We start from the raw sequence: 15,918 nt of genomic DNA, 5'->3' as shown, positions 1-15,918 counted from the left end.
TATATATGTATATATATATATATATATATATATATTTAGGTCCATCAGCACTTCTGTGACTTGATTCATGTCCACTAACCCCGCTTTTGCTTTCTGACGCCAGCAGATTTACCGCGGTTTTGGCTCAGGAGGCTAGCCAGTGATCAGGGTCTTGCAGTTTGTTTCAGTTTAGAGGAGGCATTTCTCCATTTGTGTTTAAGGGTAACTGGCTTTTAGACCTTCCTTCTAAATCACAGCCCTCCAGCTGTTTGGTTCTGTTCCTCCATTCACAGCTCCAAGTGTCTCCAAGCCAACACAGCACCCAAAAGTGCTTTCTCTCCAGGGTCTTCCTTAGCGTCACAGTGCCAGGATTTCTCTGCCTATTTATTCCTTCTCGACGTGCTTCCTCCCTTTCCCTGCACACACAAATGCACGCTGCCAGTAACTCCTGCTTTTACATACAGCCCAGCTCAGGACCCAGAAATAGCCTGCGCTTTGGGTGCCAGCTGCTATTGTCTCAGTTCTCCCTACAGGAATTGTTCCCTCCTTTAGCTTGAAGGAGAACTGTTTATTCAGCTCTAAGGCTTCTTCCAAACCCTGACCGAAGAGTATTGTTACAGAGAGCTGTGAGCTAAGTCCTGATGCTTCCAGGGCCCAGAGCACCATGACTCCTCTCCCACTAGCATCCATGTGCAGAGTACTGCTGGTGGCCCCACATCAGAGCTCCCCCCTCCAACCTTCTCTCCTTTCAGGCTGGTGAATTCAAAGCTTGGAAAAGGGTGTGTTTCATGGCCAGTTGCCACAGACTCAGAGCATGTAGACATCGAACACTGACTGCAGAACTATATTCATCTCTGTGGCCCAGCATCTACAAGAGAGCTGGCTGTGAGCAAGGGAGCCCAGCTAGAAGTACATTTTGTAGTGGCAGGAATGGAGAAAGAAAGCAGGAAGCAGGAAAAGGCCAGAACAGGGGTATCTGAAGACAGGCAGTGGGAGGCCAGAATGTTTCCAATGATGCAAGGGTTACAGGATCATCAGAGTTGTGACGCTCAGCCCTGGGGCTCCCCGTGATGGAGCTGGGCAGAGTAGCAAGGCTCCTCTGGAGGTGGTGGAAGTGCTCCTGGAGCACATGCCAAGGCTGACGTCAGGCTGAGCACTGCGCTCTGGAGGGCTGCAGCAGAAACAGAGACAGGGTGTTTTCACCACACTGCTTGATCCTAATCATTACTCAGCTGGCATGCACAGACCTTTACAGGCACTCCAAAGCAACCAACAAGCTCCAGTCATAGCAGGGACTGATTGCTTTTAAATCTGCCTTTAAAGCTCTAGTGGAGCTGAGTGCAGGAGAACACTAGCCTGAGGCTCCCACTAAATCCATCAGCAGGAAAATAACTAACCCAGCTGCTGCGAAGACTGGGCCAGCCCTGGGAACATTATCATTTCCTCATAATTAATACCAACATGTCTCCAGCAGCTTTGGCAAGCACCCATGCAGAGCAAAGGCAGATTGGTAACCAGTAAAAATGCCCTGTTAATGCGGCTAATGAACAGTCCTAATGGGGGAATCCCAGCCTGTGTGTGTGGGGGAGGAGGTCCTGTGGCACCGAGCACTGAATACGTTTGATAGCCAGCACCCAAAAAAGGACTGTGATCCCTCTCAGCTGGAAAAGCTGGAGCAGGGGTCAGCATCTCCCACAGCTGGAAAAGCCAGAGCCAGGACCCAAGTGGAAGGCTTTAATCAACTTCCAGTACAGCTAATCAGAATCCTTCTCCTTGCAAAACACACAGATTAAACAGCAGCGCGTGGGCACAAGGACTGAGGAGTCCTGCATGGGCCAAGGTTGCAGAGTGGGTCAGTGTCACAGACCATCTCAGCTCTTGGTCTCTGCTCCTTTGGGAGGTGCCTAGTGTTTCCAGCACCCCAGCTTTGGGGTCTTGTTGGCTGATTGTTTTTCCAATTGCTGAAGTTTAACAGCATTATCATGTCAATGGGCCCAGCCAGACTTTGCAGTGCAGGCTGCAGGGAGGTGGCAGTGCTTAGCTGGGCCACTCTGCCTGGAAAAACTCTCGGGAGAGCCAGCCAGGGAGGTGTGAGGCTTCTCTGCAGCTCCTGCCTGATACTCAGCTCCTTTCAGCCTGGCCCCTTGCCCCACAAGGCTCCTGCTCCCACTGTCAGCTGGGACACGTGAGAGCTCCCCAGCTCCTGGTCCTGGTTAGATTTGCCAAATGCTGCAGTCAGGCACCCAGCTGGATTTTTCCAGTGCCGCTTCTTCACTGCCTTATCTGCACCTAGGACCCAGAAGAGCACGGGAGGGCTCATAGCCCTCAAAAAACCACTCTGGGCAGCAGCTGCCATGCTTTGAGCTCAGGTACCATTCCCTGGTTGTCTCAATTAGGCAAGAGACTCACCAGCCCTTTTGCATGGTGTCTGAGCAGAAAGCAGGCTGTTTTGAAAGACAGTCTTGCACAGGGCACAAAAGCTGACACACAGCCTTAGGACACTCTAGCAAGGAGCACTTGTGCCAGAAATAGGGCTGTTCTGCCTGTATAGGGGCACTCGGAGCAGGGAGCAGAGCAGGCTGGATAAACACTCTACCCCTGCGCTGGAGGCGGGGGGGTGGGGGGTGGTAATTGCCTTGCTTCTCAGGCAGCAGTGATCCCAGTGTGGGAGGACTTGCTGGGGATCTATCAGAAGATGGGATGTGCTCCAGGGTGAGCTTGCAGCAGAGAGTATTTGCACCCAAAGCGCTGGCTCCACACCTCACTCTTGGTTCACCAGTTCACACTGCATTTGCGTTCACTCAGCAACAGCAGCTTGGAAGTATGGTCTTGTGGTTTTTGGTAACAATCTCACTCAGGACATTGAAGATTTATCAGCAACTAAGCAAATGCTTTAAAATGTTATCCTTATTTTGCTATTTAGCCCTTACTATGCCATGAAATCTGCTTCATTCAGATCTACAGCTCTGCTGCCAGCACCTGCCCCTTGGAAATGTTGCAAATTAAACTTATACAGAGGTTTGGAGCCCAAGCCTGGCTTTGCAGACATGTCAAACATGTCTTAAGACCTTCAGGTTTCCCCTCTTAACTCTTCTGGTAACTAGAGGCAGCAGTTAGGCTCTGCTTTCTCTGGAGATGGGCTCCTTCTCTCTCCAGCTTGTTTCCCTTTCAGACCTGAGACCTCAAGCACCTCTCCCATACCCTGGCCTCCCAATCAGCATAATCAGCTCAATTCACACATTTGGGGTGGACAATTCCAGGCTAAGAGCCTGGAGCCTGTTCCCATTGAAAGCCAAGTCATCTCTCCCAGCTGCCCAGAATTGCCCTTCATGGGGGGTGAATGGTCTTGAATCAACCAAGGTCACTTGAAAACCTCCTCCTCCTCCTCCTCCTCCAAAGCTCCAGTGTCCCTATGGAGCCTGATCCCCCCGCCCCCCTTCACCCCCCCCAGGCTCTAGGCTGGGGAAGGAGAGGGTCAGCTCAGCTCAGGCTGGGAAGTGCCACCGGTGCTGCTGGGCTCAGAGCGCAGGGTGAATGAGCAGGTTCGCAGCGGACAGGTAGCTCAACATGGGGCTGCAAGGCCTCCTGGGCTTTCATGGTGCCTGCAGAGTGTCGCAGTCTCTCCTGCTACAGATCTATTTTGGTAGTAAAAACAAAACTGCCATAAAATATCCCCCAATATCCCAGTCGATACATACCTTTTTCTCTCTGGGAGCTAAGGGAAGAACTTGGGAGTGATAGGAACATAGGCTGCTACAGAGGCTATCTGTCTGCTCATAGGCAAGGGAGGGAGGGGAACTGCAGCACAGCCCAAAGACCGCAGACAGGCCTGGGAAAGGGGAGCGCTGCCCCAAAGACCAACTTTGGTGCCAGCGTATGATCAGATACCCAGTGTGGGCAAGCTCTGGGCGAAAAGAGACTCGGTGAGATTTGGTTACTCTCTGCCCTGCTTTACCCCATATGCACGCAGTTCCCTTGGCAGTTCACATATACGCCCACCCTGCAAGGTCATGCTTAGTTTGGCAGAGATGAGCTGTGGACATCCACGGCTCCCCTGGGGAGAGGGGATTACTCTGCTGCAGCTCCTCCGGGACGGCACGCGAGCTCCGTGCTCGAGCAGCCAGCTGGCTGCCACTTCACCGCACAGCGCTGCCTTCGGCCAGAGGCTTTTCCTCCACTGGGCGTGCGGAGAGTGTCAGCCTGTGTTTCTTACTGCTTCATCCACACGGGCCAGAGGAGTTAGCTCAGGGAAGCTAGGAGGCTACATACTTCACATCTGCCTGCTAGGTCAGGCTCTGGAAATACTGCTTCCCTCCTGCACCCCCAGCCACAGCTGGCATTTTGCCCTGGTGGACTTTGGCTAGAGTCTACGACAGGGCAGAATTCACTGTCCAGGTTGAGCTTCAAGGCCCCTTCATGGCCTGAGATCCCAGCCCACAGCCCTGCTTATGCACTCCCCAAGCTGGCTGTGCACACCCAGCTTCCCGCTGGCTGTCCCAGCACCATTTCCAAACTCTCCCCTGTCCAGCTTGGCTGCCCCAAAGCTGCCCTGTGTGCGCTTGGCAAGCTGGATGCATCAAGGCAGCTCGGAGCGGCTCTTCTCTCCCTGGTTTCCCACCTGCGGCTTTCTTACTGCAGCGCTGTTCTGTCGAAACGGGATGTGAGATGTCCCCATCAACATGTCCCCATCCTGGCTGCCTCTCACATGCTTGCTCTGATTATCTTTAGTGTGAGCTGGAGCCTTACACCAGGTGTAAACAGAACGATTTGGTCTCCAAAATTCAAGAGGTCCTCTTGGGTCCTCTTGGGCCTTGGGAGGCCCAGGGAAACCAGTGGCTGGCCTCCAAGGGCTTGGTGCAGCCTGCGGGGCCCTGGGGATAGCCCAGGCCCTGATGGCTGTGCATCAGGCCGCCACGCCGCCGCAAGGATGGGCTGTCGTCGTGATGACTGGTGGGCGTGGGGCTGGGGGACTGGAGGAGGTGTGCTGGCCTCTGAGCGACAGGGAGGTCACAGTGTGGAGTGGGTGGTGGTCCCCGATCACTGTCCCTTGCTCTGAGGCGCCCCCCACATCCATGGGACGCGGCGATCTGCCCAGAGTTTCTGTGTTCGCATCGGGCCAGCTAAAAAGCCAGGAAGCTAAGCACCCGCCTGCTGTTCTCCCTACCCGAGGGCAATCTTTTGTCAGCGGGCCTGGGTGCGAGTGCAGCCCTGCTCCCACAAGAAGCGCCTCCTTCCCGCCCGGAGACACCCGCAGGCTCTTTTAGCTTCACTCACGGGTTTTGGCCCGGCTCTGGCCAGGGCGTGGGGCAGGGCAGGTGCGGCGGCGCTGGGTGCCCACGCGTGCCCAGGGCCGCGGCGGGCCGAGGGGCTCCGGGTGGCGGGCCTGCCGGGGCTGACGTCAGGCCGGCGGGCAGGTACGGGCCGGGGGGGCGGGGGGATGTGGGGGGGCTCGGCGGCCCCAGGCCGCACAAAGGAGCGGGGCGCTGCGGGCAAAGGGGCGCCGGGGCGCGCCCGCGGCGGCCGGGGGGCCGCGGTGACAGGCGGGGGGCGGGCGGGCGGGCCGGGGGCGGGGGGCCCGGCCGAGTTCCTGCCTCCCTGGGAACAAAGGGAACTCTGTCTCGGCATCTGTCACCGCCGCAAACTTTTCGCCGCGCCTCGGCCGCTCGCCGCTCGGCCCCGCCGCTGCGGCCGAGGCCCCGGCGCGCCCCCCCCCCGGAGCGGCGGCGGCGCGGCCCATGCAAGGGCCGAAGCGGCGGCGGCGGCGGCCCGCGGGTAAGAGCGCAGCCGGAGCGGGCAGAAACATGGAGTCCCGGGCGCGCCGTGTGCGCGGCGGCGCCGGGCCCGTGGCGGAGCGCGGCCGCCGCTGGGCGCTGCGCGGCGGAGCGCGGCCCCGGCGCGGCGGCGGAGCGCGGCCGCCCGCTCCCTTTGTGCGGGCCGAGAGCCGCCCCCCGGCTCGGGCGGTGGGGAAAGTTTTCGCAAGTCCCGCGTTGGTTTCTTCAGTGTGTTTTTTTTTCCTTTAGTTTTTTTCTAATTTATTTTTCGCGTTTTTTTTCTTTTTGTGTTTCTTTGCGGGGGGGGGGGCTGTTTTTTAATTTTTTTTATTTATTTCTTTTGGTTTTTTTTCGGAGGAGACTTTTTTTTCCCCTTGTTCTTCTTCGCTTTTCTCCCCTCCCCTTCCCCCGAGCAGGGATCGCCGTTTTCCCGAGGTGGCGGTTTTGCCTCCGCTTTGTGTCTGCGGAGGGGCAGGGGGCGGCCTGCCGAGCTCACCGAGCGGGGCGCTACCTGTTGCCGGGTGGAGGGGAGCTGGAGAGGCTGCTCTGCCCGCGGGGAACCGCTCTGCCAGGGTCCCCGCGCTGAGGCAGGGCCCCGCAGGTCCCCCCCCCCCTTTTTGGCAGGGCTCCGGAGCTGTCTTTCAAGTGACAGCAGCTGTAAGAAGTTGCCTCTGCCGGTCCCCATCATCTGCTCCCTCACATGGGCAGCAGAGAGCCTGCATACTGCTGAACAGTAACTGAGAACACAGTTTTGCACGTATTTTTCTCTCCTCAATGGCTATGACTTTCCAGCTTGGGCCTTTTTCTCCTGCAGAGATTTTTTCCACTCAAATGCTTGATTTTATTTTTATTTTTATTTTTTTATTTTTTTGCCTGCTGCGAGTAGCTCCTGTTGAACTCAACTTGCGTGCACTTCACTTAAGCCCGTGAGGTCCCTGCAGATCTCTGCAGACCTCCAGGGCCTCTGTTCAGGCGAACTAAAGTGGTGCGGGGTGGATTGTTGTCTCTACAAGTGCCTGTAGCTTCTCGTCTCCTGGGAGGGGGGAGCTGGCCTCTGCAGACATCGGGTTATTCCTACCCTCAGCCTGCTTAGGAGGGGGGTCACCTGGCCCCCTTGCATTTGAGGTGGTGAGGGGGACCGTATTGCTGTGTGCCTCACCCCACTTTCTCCACTCTGTAGCTGGGACACCACGTGATGTGGTGCTGTTTGGTTTCCACCTTACTAGGCTTTGACCAGGGAAGATCTGTGGGCAGCTTCGCCATGTCGGATAGTGACCTCGGGGAGGATGACGGCGCCACATCTCTGGACCTGTCTCAGGCAAACAAAAGGAAAAGAAGGGGAAATCTGCCCAAGGAGTCTGTGAAGATCCTTCGAGACTGGCTGTATGAGCACCGCTTCAATGCCTACCCCTCCGAACAGGAGAAGCTCAGCCTCTCTGGACAGACCAGCCTCTCTGTGCTGCAGGTAAGAACTGGTCCCTGCAGCCCGGCTGCAACACGTGTTGCGTGGGGTTAGGGTGGGGACACTCTGCTAGGCACTCTGTGACAGCACTTGGGACAGGCTGGTCTCAGAAAACACCTCTGAAGATCCCAAATGGCTTTGGAGGCTCAAACTGTGTCTTCTCCTTGCCCTTGTGACCTGTTTGGCAGAAGGGAGGCAGGGAGTGACATGGAAGCAAAAATATCTTTATGCAGGCAGTCCCTTTTTGGAAGAAGTATGTATACTAGGGACCTGTCTTATGGTGGAGATGGAGCAGAGCTTTTTGGCTGGATGGAAGATGGAGGGACTCAGACAGGGACAAGCTAAGCAATACCGTATCTGTTGATAAAACTTGCTGTGGGTGGGGGCTTTCATGGGGGTTTTCTAGCCAGCGCTGTTTTATCCTGTTTCCCCAGGCACCCTCCAGCAAAGGGGCCAGAGCAGCCCCCTCTCCACTTGCCAGATCAGAGCCTTTGAGAAACTCTGGACAGGAGAAACCAGCTCCAGGAGAAAGCAGGCTGTCCAGGGCTGGGGGTGAGATGGGCTTTGACCTCAGGTGAATCACTAGCAGCACTAAGCAGCAGCTTGCCCACCTGTCTCTGGTTAAATTGGTTGCATTAAGGGGAATGCAACTCAGCTGAAGGGCTCCCAAGTAGGAGGGCTGGCTGTTAGCACTGATGGTCTCATCATGGTGCTGGGTGCCCGTGCAAGGTGCTCATGCAAAGTGCCCAGCCTGGCTGAAGAGCCCTGGGTAATGGTGGAGGCCGACAGTGCTTTTTCTCTGAACCTTGACCAGGCTGTGGCTGTGATGCCACCTGCCCTGCTGTGTCAGGGTGGTGAGAAGGACTTGGATGCGGTGTGGAGGGCGGGACTGGGGATGGCTCACCTGCAGCTGCATGTCCCTTCAAGCCACACAGTGGCTGACAACTGCCAGGCAGGGGGTCCTGCATGCCCAGGGCCACGTGGCTCCTCTTGCAGCCTACTGGGAAGGGAGAGCAGTCGGGCTTTTGCTCTTTCCTCTGGTTCCTGGAGCAGTGTACTGTAGGAAATGACTTTTGTGTAGGAGGGAGCAGGCAACAGCCAGTGGATTTGTGGCTGAGCTCCTCTCTTCAGGACTTCCTTTGCACCATGCTTCTCCTTTCCTTGCAGCTCAGTGCAGCCCTGGCCAGTAGTCCTAGCCGTGGTCCAGTCACTAGTGCGGGGGCTGTGACGTTCTGTCTGGTTTCCCTGTCCCTGACCAGCAAGGCAATCTTTTTTTTTTTTTAAAAAAAATCTTATTTATTTGAATGCTAGCCGTGTGACAGATTCATCTCCAGCCAGCCACTGGGGCACTGCTCTGGGGGAAGGTTGGTGGTCCTGGGGTGGCTTGAGCTGGATCGGCTGAGTGGGAGCTGCGCTGGGCTTGGGGCCCTGCAAAGCCGAATTGTCCTGGACCGTGGCCCCGTGCAGCGAGGAAAGTCCTTGGATGCTGCAGCAGGTGTCTGGAGTGCTGGGATTCTCAGTCACGTTGGGATTTACCTTGCTGGGCAGGGCACCTCCACTGGTGCTGCAAGTGGGCTGTAATCATGCACAAGCGTTCATGGCAGTGATGTGCTGCAGTGAGACCTGGCAGGTGCTTGGCTCTCCTTGCCCTGAGCTCTTGGAGACCAAATCACAGAGGAGCAAGGTGTCAGTGGGTGCCTGGGCTTGTGTTAAGATTTGGTGGCCTTGCTCTGCACCAGCTGCTGGCTGTGTGGGGGTTATCCTTGCAGCCAACACACACTGTTGGCATTCCTGCTGTCAAAAAGCAGCCACGTCTGGGCTGAAACATGGCAGTCTTTGCCAGTGGAGAGACACTGTCCCATTGCAGTGTAGGGAGCAATGAGAGGGTGCTGATCTCTTGGTTAGAGAGGCAGGAGATATATATGGAATTTCTTATTCTGAGGGAGCTATTTACCTTGCACAGCTGCCATGTGAAGAGGTTGCACTGATGTCCTCTCTGGCAGAGGGAATCCCAGCCCGGTGACACTTCCCAGTACCAATGAGGGGCTGTCACTGGTTTTCTTTGTAAGTCTAAGTTGACATCCACAGTAGCACAGAGACTTTGGAGTAGTGCTGGCCCTTGGAAAAGTGCTGCCTGCTAGGCACAGCTCAGCCAGGGTGTTCTCCCCCGATCCTCTTGCCCCTTTCTGGGGGAGGACAGGCCTGTGTGTCTTCTCCTGGTTGAAGGACAAGTGCCAGACTGTGGCATGGAAGCATGTTGTGTGGAGCTCCAGGCATGGACTGTTCAGAAGCTGGGCCTCATGTCTGCTCCTGCCTGCTGATCCAAGGCAGGAGTGGAAAATCCAGCTGTAGGGGGTGGTATAATTCGGCATGGGGGCAAGGGCTGCTCTTCTGCCCTCTAATTTAGGAGGAGAAACCTCTTGGGGTGGAGGTGTGGGACTTCTACAGCAAAGTTCCTTCTCTCCAGCTCCAGCAGCTGTCTCATAGGTGGTGCCACTGCAGATGTGCTTTTGCATCCCTTGGTGCTGGTCCCTGCAAAGACAGGAGGAGGAGCAGGGCAGCTTTCTCTTGCTTCCCAGTTGTAGGTGGCCATCCATTGTGTGTTAACTGGGCCATCTTAGGTGTGCAGCCCAACTGCTACAAACAGGAGACAGCTGGGAGACCTCTGACTGGGGAGAGGAGGGCTGGGATGGGAACTGAAGTGCCTGGTGGAGTGACTATAGGGTTTTCACCTTTCTCTGGACTGAGGGCAGCTCGTGAGGAATGTTTGATCCGGCAGTACCGCTCTGCTGCTGATCTTCCCCCTGCCAGTTGCCTAGGCTTGGCAGGAGCCTCTCAAGAGCAATGTTATATTGCAGCCGCAGACCAAGCAGGGGCCTACAGCTTCCACTTATTTATGTATCCCCCCTCCTCAGTCCAGCTGTCATTTGGAACTGGAGCCAGGGAGTACAAGCGCGGCAGCCGTGGGTCTCCAGGGAAACCGGGGAGCCACGTATCTCAATTGCAAAAAGTTTGGAGATAAGAATGCTGTGCCTGCTCCCGGGAAGGCTGCCTGGACAAAAGCTTTGTGGCCCATCAGGCTCCTGTAGCCAGGAGGTTTCTCTGCATATGCTCTTGTGCTTGTGAGCTAGGGGGCTATGCAGTGGGGCCCAGGCCTTTACCTCCCTGGGATCACTGTGGGTCCTGCAGGATGTGCTGCTGTCATGATGTTGGTGGGGTCAGAGGCAGTCTAAAGCGATGGCTCACCATGTGCTAGTGGTGGGGCAGAGCTGCGTTAAAAAAATAAGCCTGCTTGAGAGCTGCTGAGGCAGATCCCAGCATGCTGGTGTGAGCGATACCATATGATGCCCTGGGTTTCACCCAGGTGCTTGCTCGTATCCATCTCTTTGGTCACGTTCTCTGAATGAAGTTAGATGCTGGAAAGAACAAGCATGGATGGGAGACTGCGGCAGGAGTTTTGGAAGGTGCCCTTGAAGCCTCGAAGAGTTGGTTGGGCTTTTTGTTCAGAGAGTCCAGTCATCTGGTTGGCCAGGGGATTGCGAGATTGCATCAAGGGTGCTCAGCTAAGGCTTGTAAAAGAGCATGTTTGGAAGGGAAAAGGAGGTGAGACTGACATATTTGAGGGTGTTAAATGCCAAATACTGTCTGAAAGACAAAAAAAGACAACTGAGATCTTGCTGTGATCGAAGTTGTAGTAAGTTCTCTCTCCCCACGGGAAATATTTTACGCAGCTTTGGGGTTTTTTGGATTTTACAGAGATTTGGGAAAGATCAGTCATCTATTTTTTTTTGCCTGATTTATTCTTCTAATTGTTTTCTAGGAGGAAGACAGTTATTTTAATGTAACTTTTTTTATATAAGGTCTCTGAAACAATACATGGCAGAAACTGAACGCATGCCAGCTGCATTTCAGAAAGGCTTCCAGAGATGTAGCCACAGAGCGCTGCGTCTTTGGAGTACAGATGTTTGGAAGTCCCTTTAAAAAGTTCAGTATAACTTTACTAGCTGGTAGGAGGCCTGGAAATGTGTTAACATACACTTGTGATCCCTGCCACCCAATTAGGGTATGAAGGGCTGCAGCTCTGCGAGTTGACAGTTTGGGATGTAGGGTTTCCCATCTGAGTGGCTGCCTAACAGACTCTTTGCAGCGTCAGTTCTCCCCGTGGCTGTGTTTTGGCACCGGCATGTGCGGGTGGGGCTCTGCTGACATACGTCATGAGCGTGCAGCGTTCACCGACATTCTCAGAGTGAGGACCTGGTTAACCAAAAGGTGGAAAGCTCCCTGTAGTTTGGACCTGAGGGCTTTTGGAGTCCATCGATGTCTGAGCTGGTTCTGTGCAAATACCACGTGTTGGTGTTGGGAGTCCTGGGAGGATGCTGTGAGTTCTGCCCTGCTTTGGCTGCAAGCTGCAGGGTACAGTCAGTGTCCCCAGGACTTTGGGGCCATGCTGGTTAGGTTGCAGTGCCCATCTTCCCCTGGGGCATGGACAACCTCTGTCCAAGAGCTGCTGTGTCCCTGCTGGCTTTGTGTAGCCTAGTTTTGACTTGGCCCCTAAGCTGAGCTGGGCTCTAGATGAGCATGGTCTGCTGGGCAGCCGTTCTACCCGGAGGAGAGCTACAGGCTCCTGCCACAGGGAGGCTGCACAGTGGCAGGGCTTTGGCAGGAGCATGGCACCCTTTGGGTCTGCGTGCCAGCAACGAGACATGCCTTGAGGAAAGGGAAGCCCAGTCTGCCCGAGAGGAGGTGGTGCCAGGCAGGAAGCAGCTGGCTTTGTGGTTTCCGTGAGCAGCTCGAGTAGTTCCAGCCGAGAGCAGCCCTGCCTCGCTGGAGCTCCAAGGGCAAGGAGGTACCGCGAGGAAGGAGCCCTGTGCTCACCCGGTCCTGTGAGGCTGCCGCCCACTGTCCCGGCTCTGTGGCATGTCCTGTGGCAGCGGCTTCCGGCCTGACCGCCCTGCGCTCCTCTCTCTCCCTCCCAGATCTGCAACTGGTTCATCAATGCCAGGAGACGGCTGCTCCCCGACATGCTGCGCAAGGATGGGAAGGACCCCAATCAGTTCACCATCTCTCGCCGAGGGAGCAAAGCTGGTGACGTGGCCGTGCCGCGAGGGGCTGCCGCGGGCTCTGGTGTGGTGGTGGTCCCTCCTGTGACGGCTGCGGCCGCGGGGGCCTCCAAGATGCTCTCGATGTCCGTGTGCCCGCAGGTACTGTGCCACCCTGCCCAGGCGCTGGGCAGCAACCTCACGGTGGTGAGCACCTGCAGCCCCGACAGGGAGAAGCAGCCCAGCTCGCAGCGCGTGGAGTCAGACCCTCACCCCAAATCGCAGCTGGGTGCCACCGGCAGCACCATGGCCTTGCTGGCCCGGGCCGACGCAGCCAGCCCCACAAGCGGACTCTTCAACACGCCGCCTCCGACGCCCCCTGAGCTCTTCGGTGATGACTTCAGCAGCTTCCAGCTCCTGGTGGAAGTGGCGCTGCAGAAAGCAGCTGAGCTGGAATCGCAGAGGCAGAGCGGGCAGCTGCCCCTTTTGCCCCAGACTGAGCCCCCAGGAGTCTCCGTCTCCAAATAAACCTCCCAGGCCAGTTCCCGCTAGGGTGCCCTTCCTTGGGGCCTCCTGACTCCTCCCAGCTGCAGGTCCCTTTCCTCCAGCCAGGCCAGGGTCTGCCTGCGCCTCCCCAACCAGCTCATCTCAAAAGTGGACTTCTGCAAGCCCGAGGGACTCCGGCATCTTTGTTGGCTTGGGGTGGGGGGGGCGGAGGAGAGGGAGGATTGTCCCATCATGTCATCCTTTGGTTGTCCACGTGCTCTGGAGATAGCTGGCTTCCCTCGGAGCCCCTTTCCACGCCAGCCCCAGCGAGGACGGTGCCTTGGGAGGTGCCGGAGGGATGCAGCCACAGCAGTCTGGCCGTTGTGGAAGGACCTTTGCAGATAACTGACCTCCTCTTACCACAGCTGTCCATGACCGTGTCAGGCTGTGGCGCCCCTCTGGAAAACCTGACTTTCTTCTTTGCTTCTCTGTAAACAAGGGTCCAGCCAAAACTGTTTCTTCAGGGTGTGACAGAGAGAAACTTTGTTTTTCTTCTCTTAGTTCATGTTTTTTTTTCTTTTTTTAAGGATTATGGATGGAAAGGTTTTTTTCTCCCAAAGCTCTCTGATCTCCTTTTTTATTTTTATTTTTTTCCTTCCTTGCTTCCTTGCTTCCTTCCTTGCTTCCTTTCTTTCTTCTTCTTCTTTCTACCTTGTTCCCCTCTCTGGTATCTTGTGCTGGCCGGGTGCCCTGCATTGCTTGGGGAAGGATAAAGCTCAAATGAACTGGAAACCTGAAGTCTGTGGCATATTCTTGCACCGAAAAGAAGTGAGACCCTCCTCTTCTGTCTTAGGGTATTGCAGATGCTGCCAGCAGAAATCTCCATGGTGCTGTTCAGCAAGTTTGTTTTGAAACATTTTTCCCTTTAATTGTGATTTTATTGTACATTTTTTTTCCCTCTACAAGCATTTCTGCAGCTTCCCTGTGTTTCTCTTGAGTTCCTGCTGAAGATGTGCACGTTGTAGCCGGGAACAGCGCGCGCCCAGAGCCTGGAAACTCTGACCACGGGCAGCTGCCAGCAGGGAGTGGTGGATGCGAATCTGAGACTGTGAAATCTTGTATCCAGCTTGTTTTTATTTTAGTTTTTTCATGTTTGGAAGGATGCACATTTGGCGTGCAAGCAGTCTGTGTGTTCTTTTGCAAGTGCAAGGCATGCAGCCCCAGGATGGCAGTCCCAGGAAAGCAGAGGTGTCTTTAGCCAGTGCTGATGAGCCGCCCACGAAACGCGGGGTGGTTCGCATCCCTTCCATCACTTCCCTTTTCCCTCTCGAGGGCTGCGTGCTGTTGTGCCCGGTTGCACTGGGGACCTCTAATGATGAGCTAGTGTCTGCTGGGAGCTGGACTGGGCATCCCCTCGCCCTAGGGACAGGTGCCCGCGCCCCAGGGGATCACTCGCCGTTGCCAGGGCTCCAGGTGCTGCGGAAGTCCTGGGGCTAAGCTAGTGCTGTTTCACTGTAAAATGTAAGTTAAATAGCGATACGTACGCACCTATAGTATCTATCCTGAGAAACACTAATCCTAGGTTATTAGCCTGATTATTAAGTTGCATGAATAGAGATATTAATGTCCTCAGGACCTTGAGCACGGGCGCTGGAGCCAGTGCTGCCAGGATGGGCCGCAGGGGAAAGCACTGGTTTTGGAGGGGGTCTCCCCCCCGCCTTGTTTTGGGGAAAGCTGACAGCAGAAGAGACATGAAGGGTGACTAGAGAGAATTCCCAAGCGCTGGCATGGGCTGCAGGAAGGTCTGATGGGGGTGCGTGGCATTGGCTGAGTGCCCGCAGAGCACCTGGCTGGGAAGGATGTGGCGGGGCAGAACTGCCCCGGGGCTGATGCCTGTGGCACAGCCTTGGCTCCCGTCGGGGCAGGACTGCAGCCTTTGCGCCTCTGCCTTCATTCTGGGGCCAAATGTTTAGGGGCCTCCTTGTCACTCTTATATTGCTCTTTCCTCTCCTCCATTCTTAAGTGCTGTCTCACCTGCAAGCGGGGGGAAAAGCTTTTCCCTCCTTCCCCCCCCCTTATTTTTCCCCCTCCCCTTTTCTGCCCCCTCTTCCCCCAGCGGAGCAGAGCAGCGTGATATGGCTGTGCCCACACTGGGCCTGGCCAGGCTGCCCCAGAGCATGGGCTGGGAGGAGGTGGGCTGGGGGACTTTAACTGAATTGAGGTTTGCAGAGCGCAAAAAAAACAAAAACAAAAAAACAAAAACAAAAAAAAAAACTACTGTAAATAACTTGTTTGTTCTGTTGGCAAATAAAAGGTTTTCAGTTTTTTTTTTTTTTTTTTTTTTTTTTTTTTTTTTTTTTTTTTGGAGGGGGAGGTGTATCTTGTCAGCGGTGCGGGAGCAATGCATCTTTCCCCCCCTCCTTGCTGGCACTGGGGAGTGCATTAGCATCACTGCCTGTCCCTCAGTCAAGAATTTAAAAGCTCCTGGTGGCTCTGCTGCACTTGGAGGCTCCAGGGCCAGGAAAAGCCTCATGTGAGTGAGTGAGGTGACCTGCTGTGCCAGCTTGAGCCCAGGGCAGAGCAGGCTGCAGCAGACCCTAGTTCTCATCAAGTCCTGAGCCTTGGGAATGGGCAGCGGTTACTGCAGCAGATCCGGTGCCCTAGGCGTAGTCTTGCCCCAGGCTGGAGCATGCAATGGGGCTGCAGCATCCCTACAGCCTGAATGGGTGCAGGGGCTGCACGAGGGCACTGGCCTGCCTCAATAGCGTGGTGGGGACATGGTACCTGCTAGGCTGTGCCACCCCAAAGGGAGAGAGCCAGGGGTGGGGGGGCCCATGCCTTGAGCAGCTGGCCTGCAGCCATGGCCAGCCTTGCTGCTCTGGGTGGTTGCGCCCATTGCAGCACAAAAAAGTTGTTGCGGAGGTAGTGTTGGCATCATGGCAAGGCTTGGCCCTAGGCTTCTGCACCTGCTGCAGTGCTGGGCTGGGCAGAGGGCCAGCAGCCAGCATACCTGGCCACAGTTCATCCGTTGTTAACATTTTCTGCCTTACCACCACCTTGTACTGTGGTCCCCACAGAGCTGAGCCCTGGCCCACAGCTTCTGCCACTTGAGGATGCATGGATCAGCCAGCAAGCGCAGGGCTTGGTGCTCTTCCCGTGGCTCTCCTCTGGCCCTGAGCTC

At 55.7% G+C, this 15,918-nt stretch overlaps 1 protein-coding gene across 2 annotated transcripts; it reads left to right on the top strand.

Annotated features, from left to right (window-relative positions):
- Positions 1-5,720: 5,720 nt before the first annotated feature.
- TGIF2 (TGFB induced factor homeobox 2) lies at positions 5,721-15,030 on the top strand. Of its 2 annotated transcripts, XM_062589198.1 has the most exons (3): positions 5,721-5,751; positions 6,977-7,215; positions 12,189-15,030. In XM_062589198.1, exons 2-3 carry the CDS (start codon positions 7,012-7,014, stop codon positions 12,777-12,779), a joined length of 795 nt encoding a protein of 264 aa, XP_062445182.1. In that variant the 5' UTR covers positions 5,721-5,751; positions 6,977-7,011; the 3' UTR covers positions 12,780-15,030. The 2 variants fall into 2 exon arrangements, with proteins under 2 accessions (XP_062445182.1, XP_062445181.1); XM_062589197.1 differs by lacking the exon at positions 5,721-5,751 and having other exon boundaries at positions 6,796-7,215.
- Positions 15,031-15,918: the final 888 nt, after the last annotated feature.

Source organism: Rhea pennata, chromosome 16 (genome assembly GCF_028389875.1).
Source record: "Rhea pennata isolate bPtePen1 chromosome 16, bPtePen1.pri, whole genome shotgun sequence".
Taxonomy (NCBI): domain Eukaryota; kingdom Metazoa; phylum Chordata; class Aves; order Rheiformes; family Rheidae; genus Rhea; species Rhea pennata.
The sequence above is the reverse complement of the archived record's forward strand: the minus strand, read 5'-3'. Positions and strand labels throughout refer to the sequence as shown.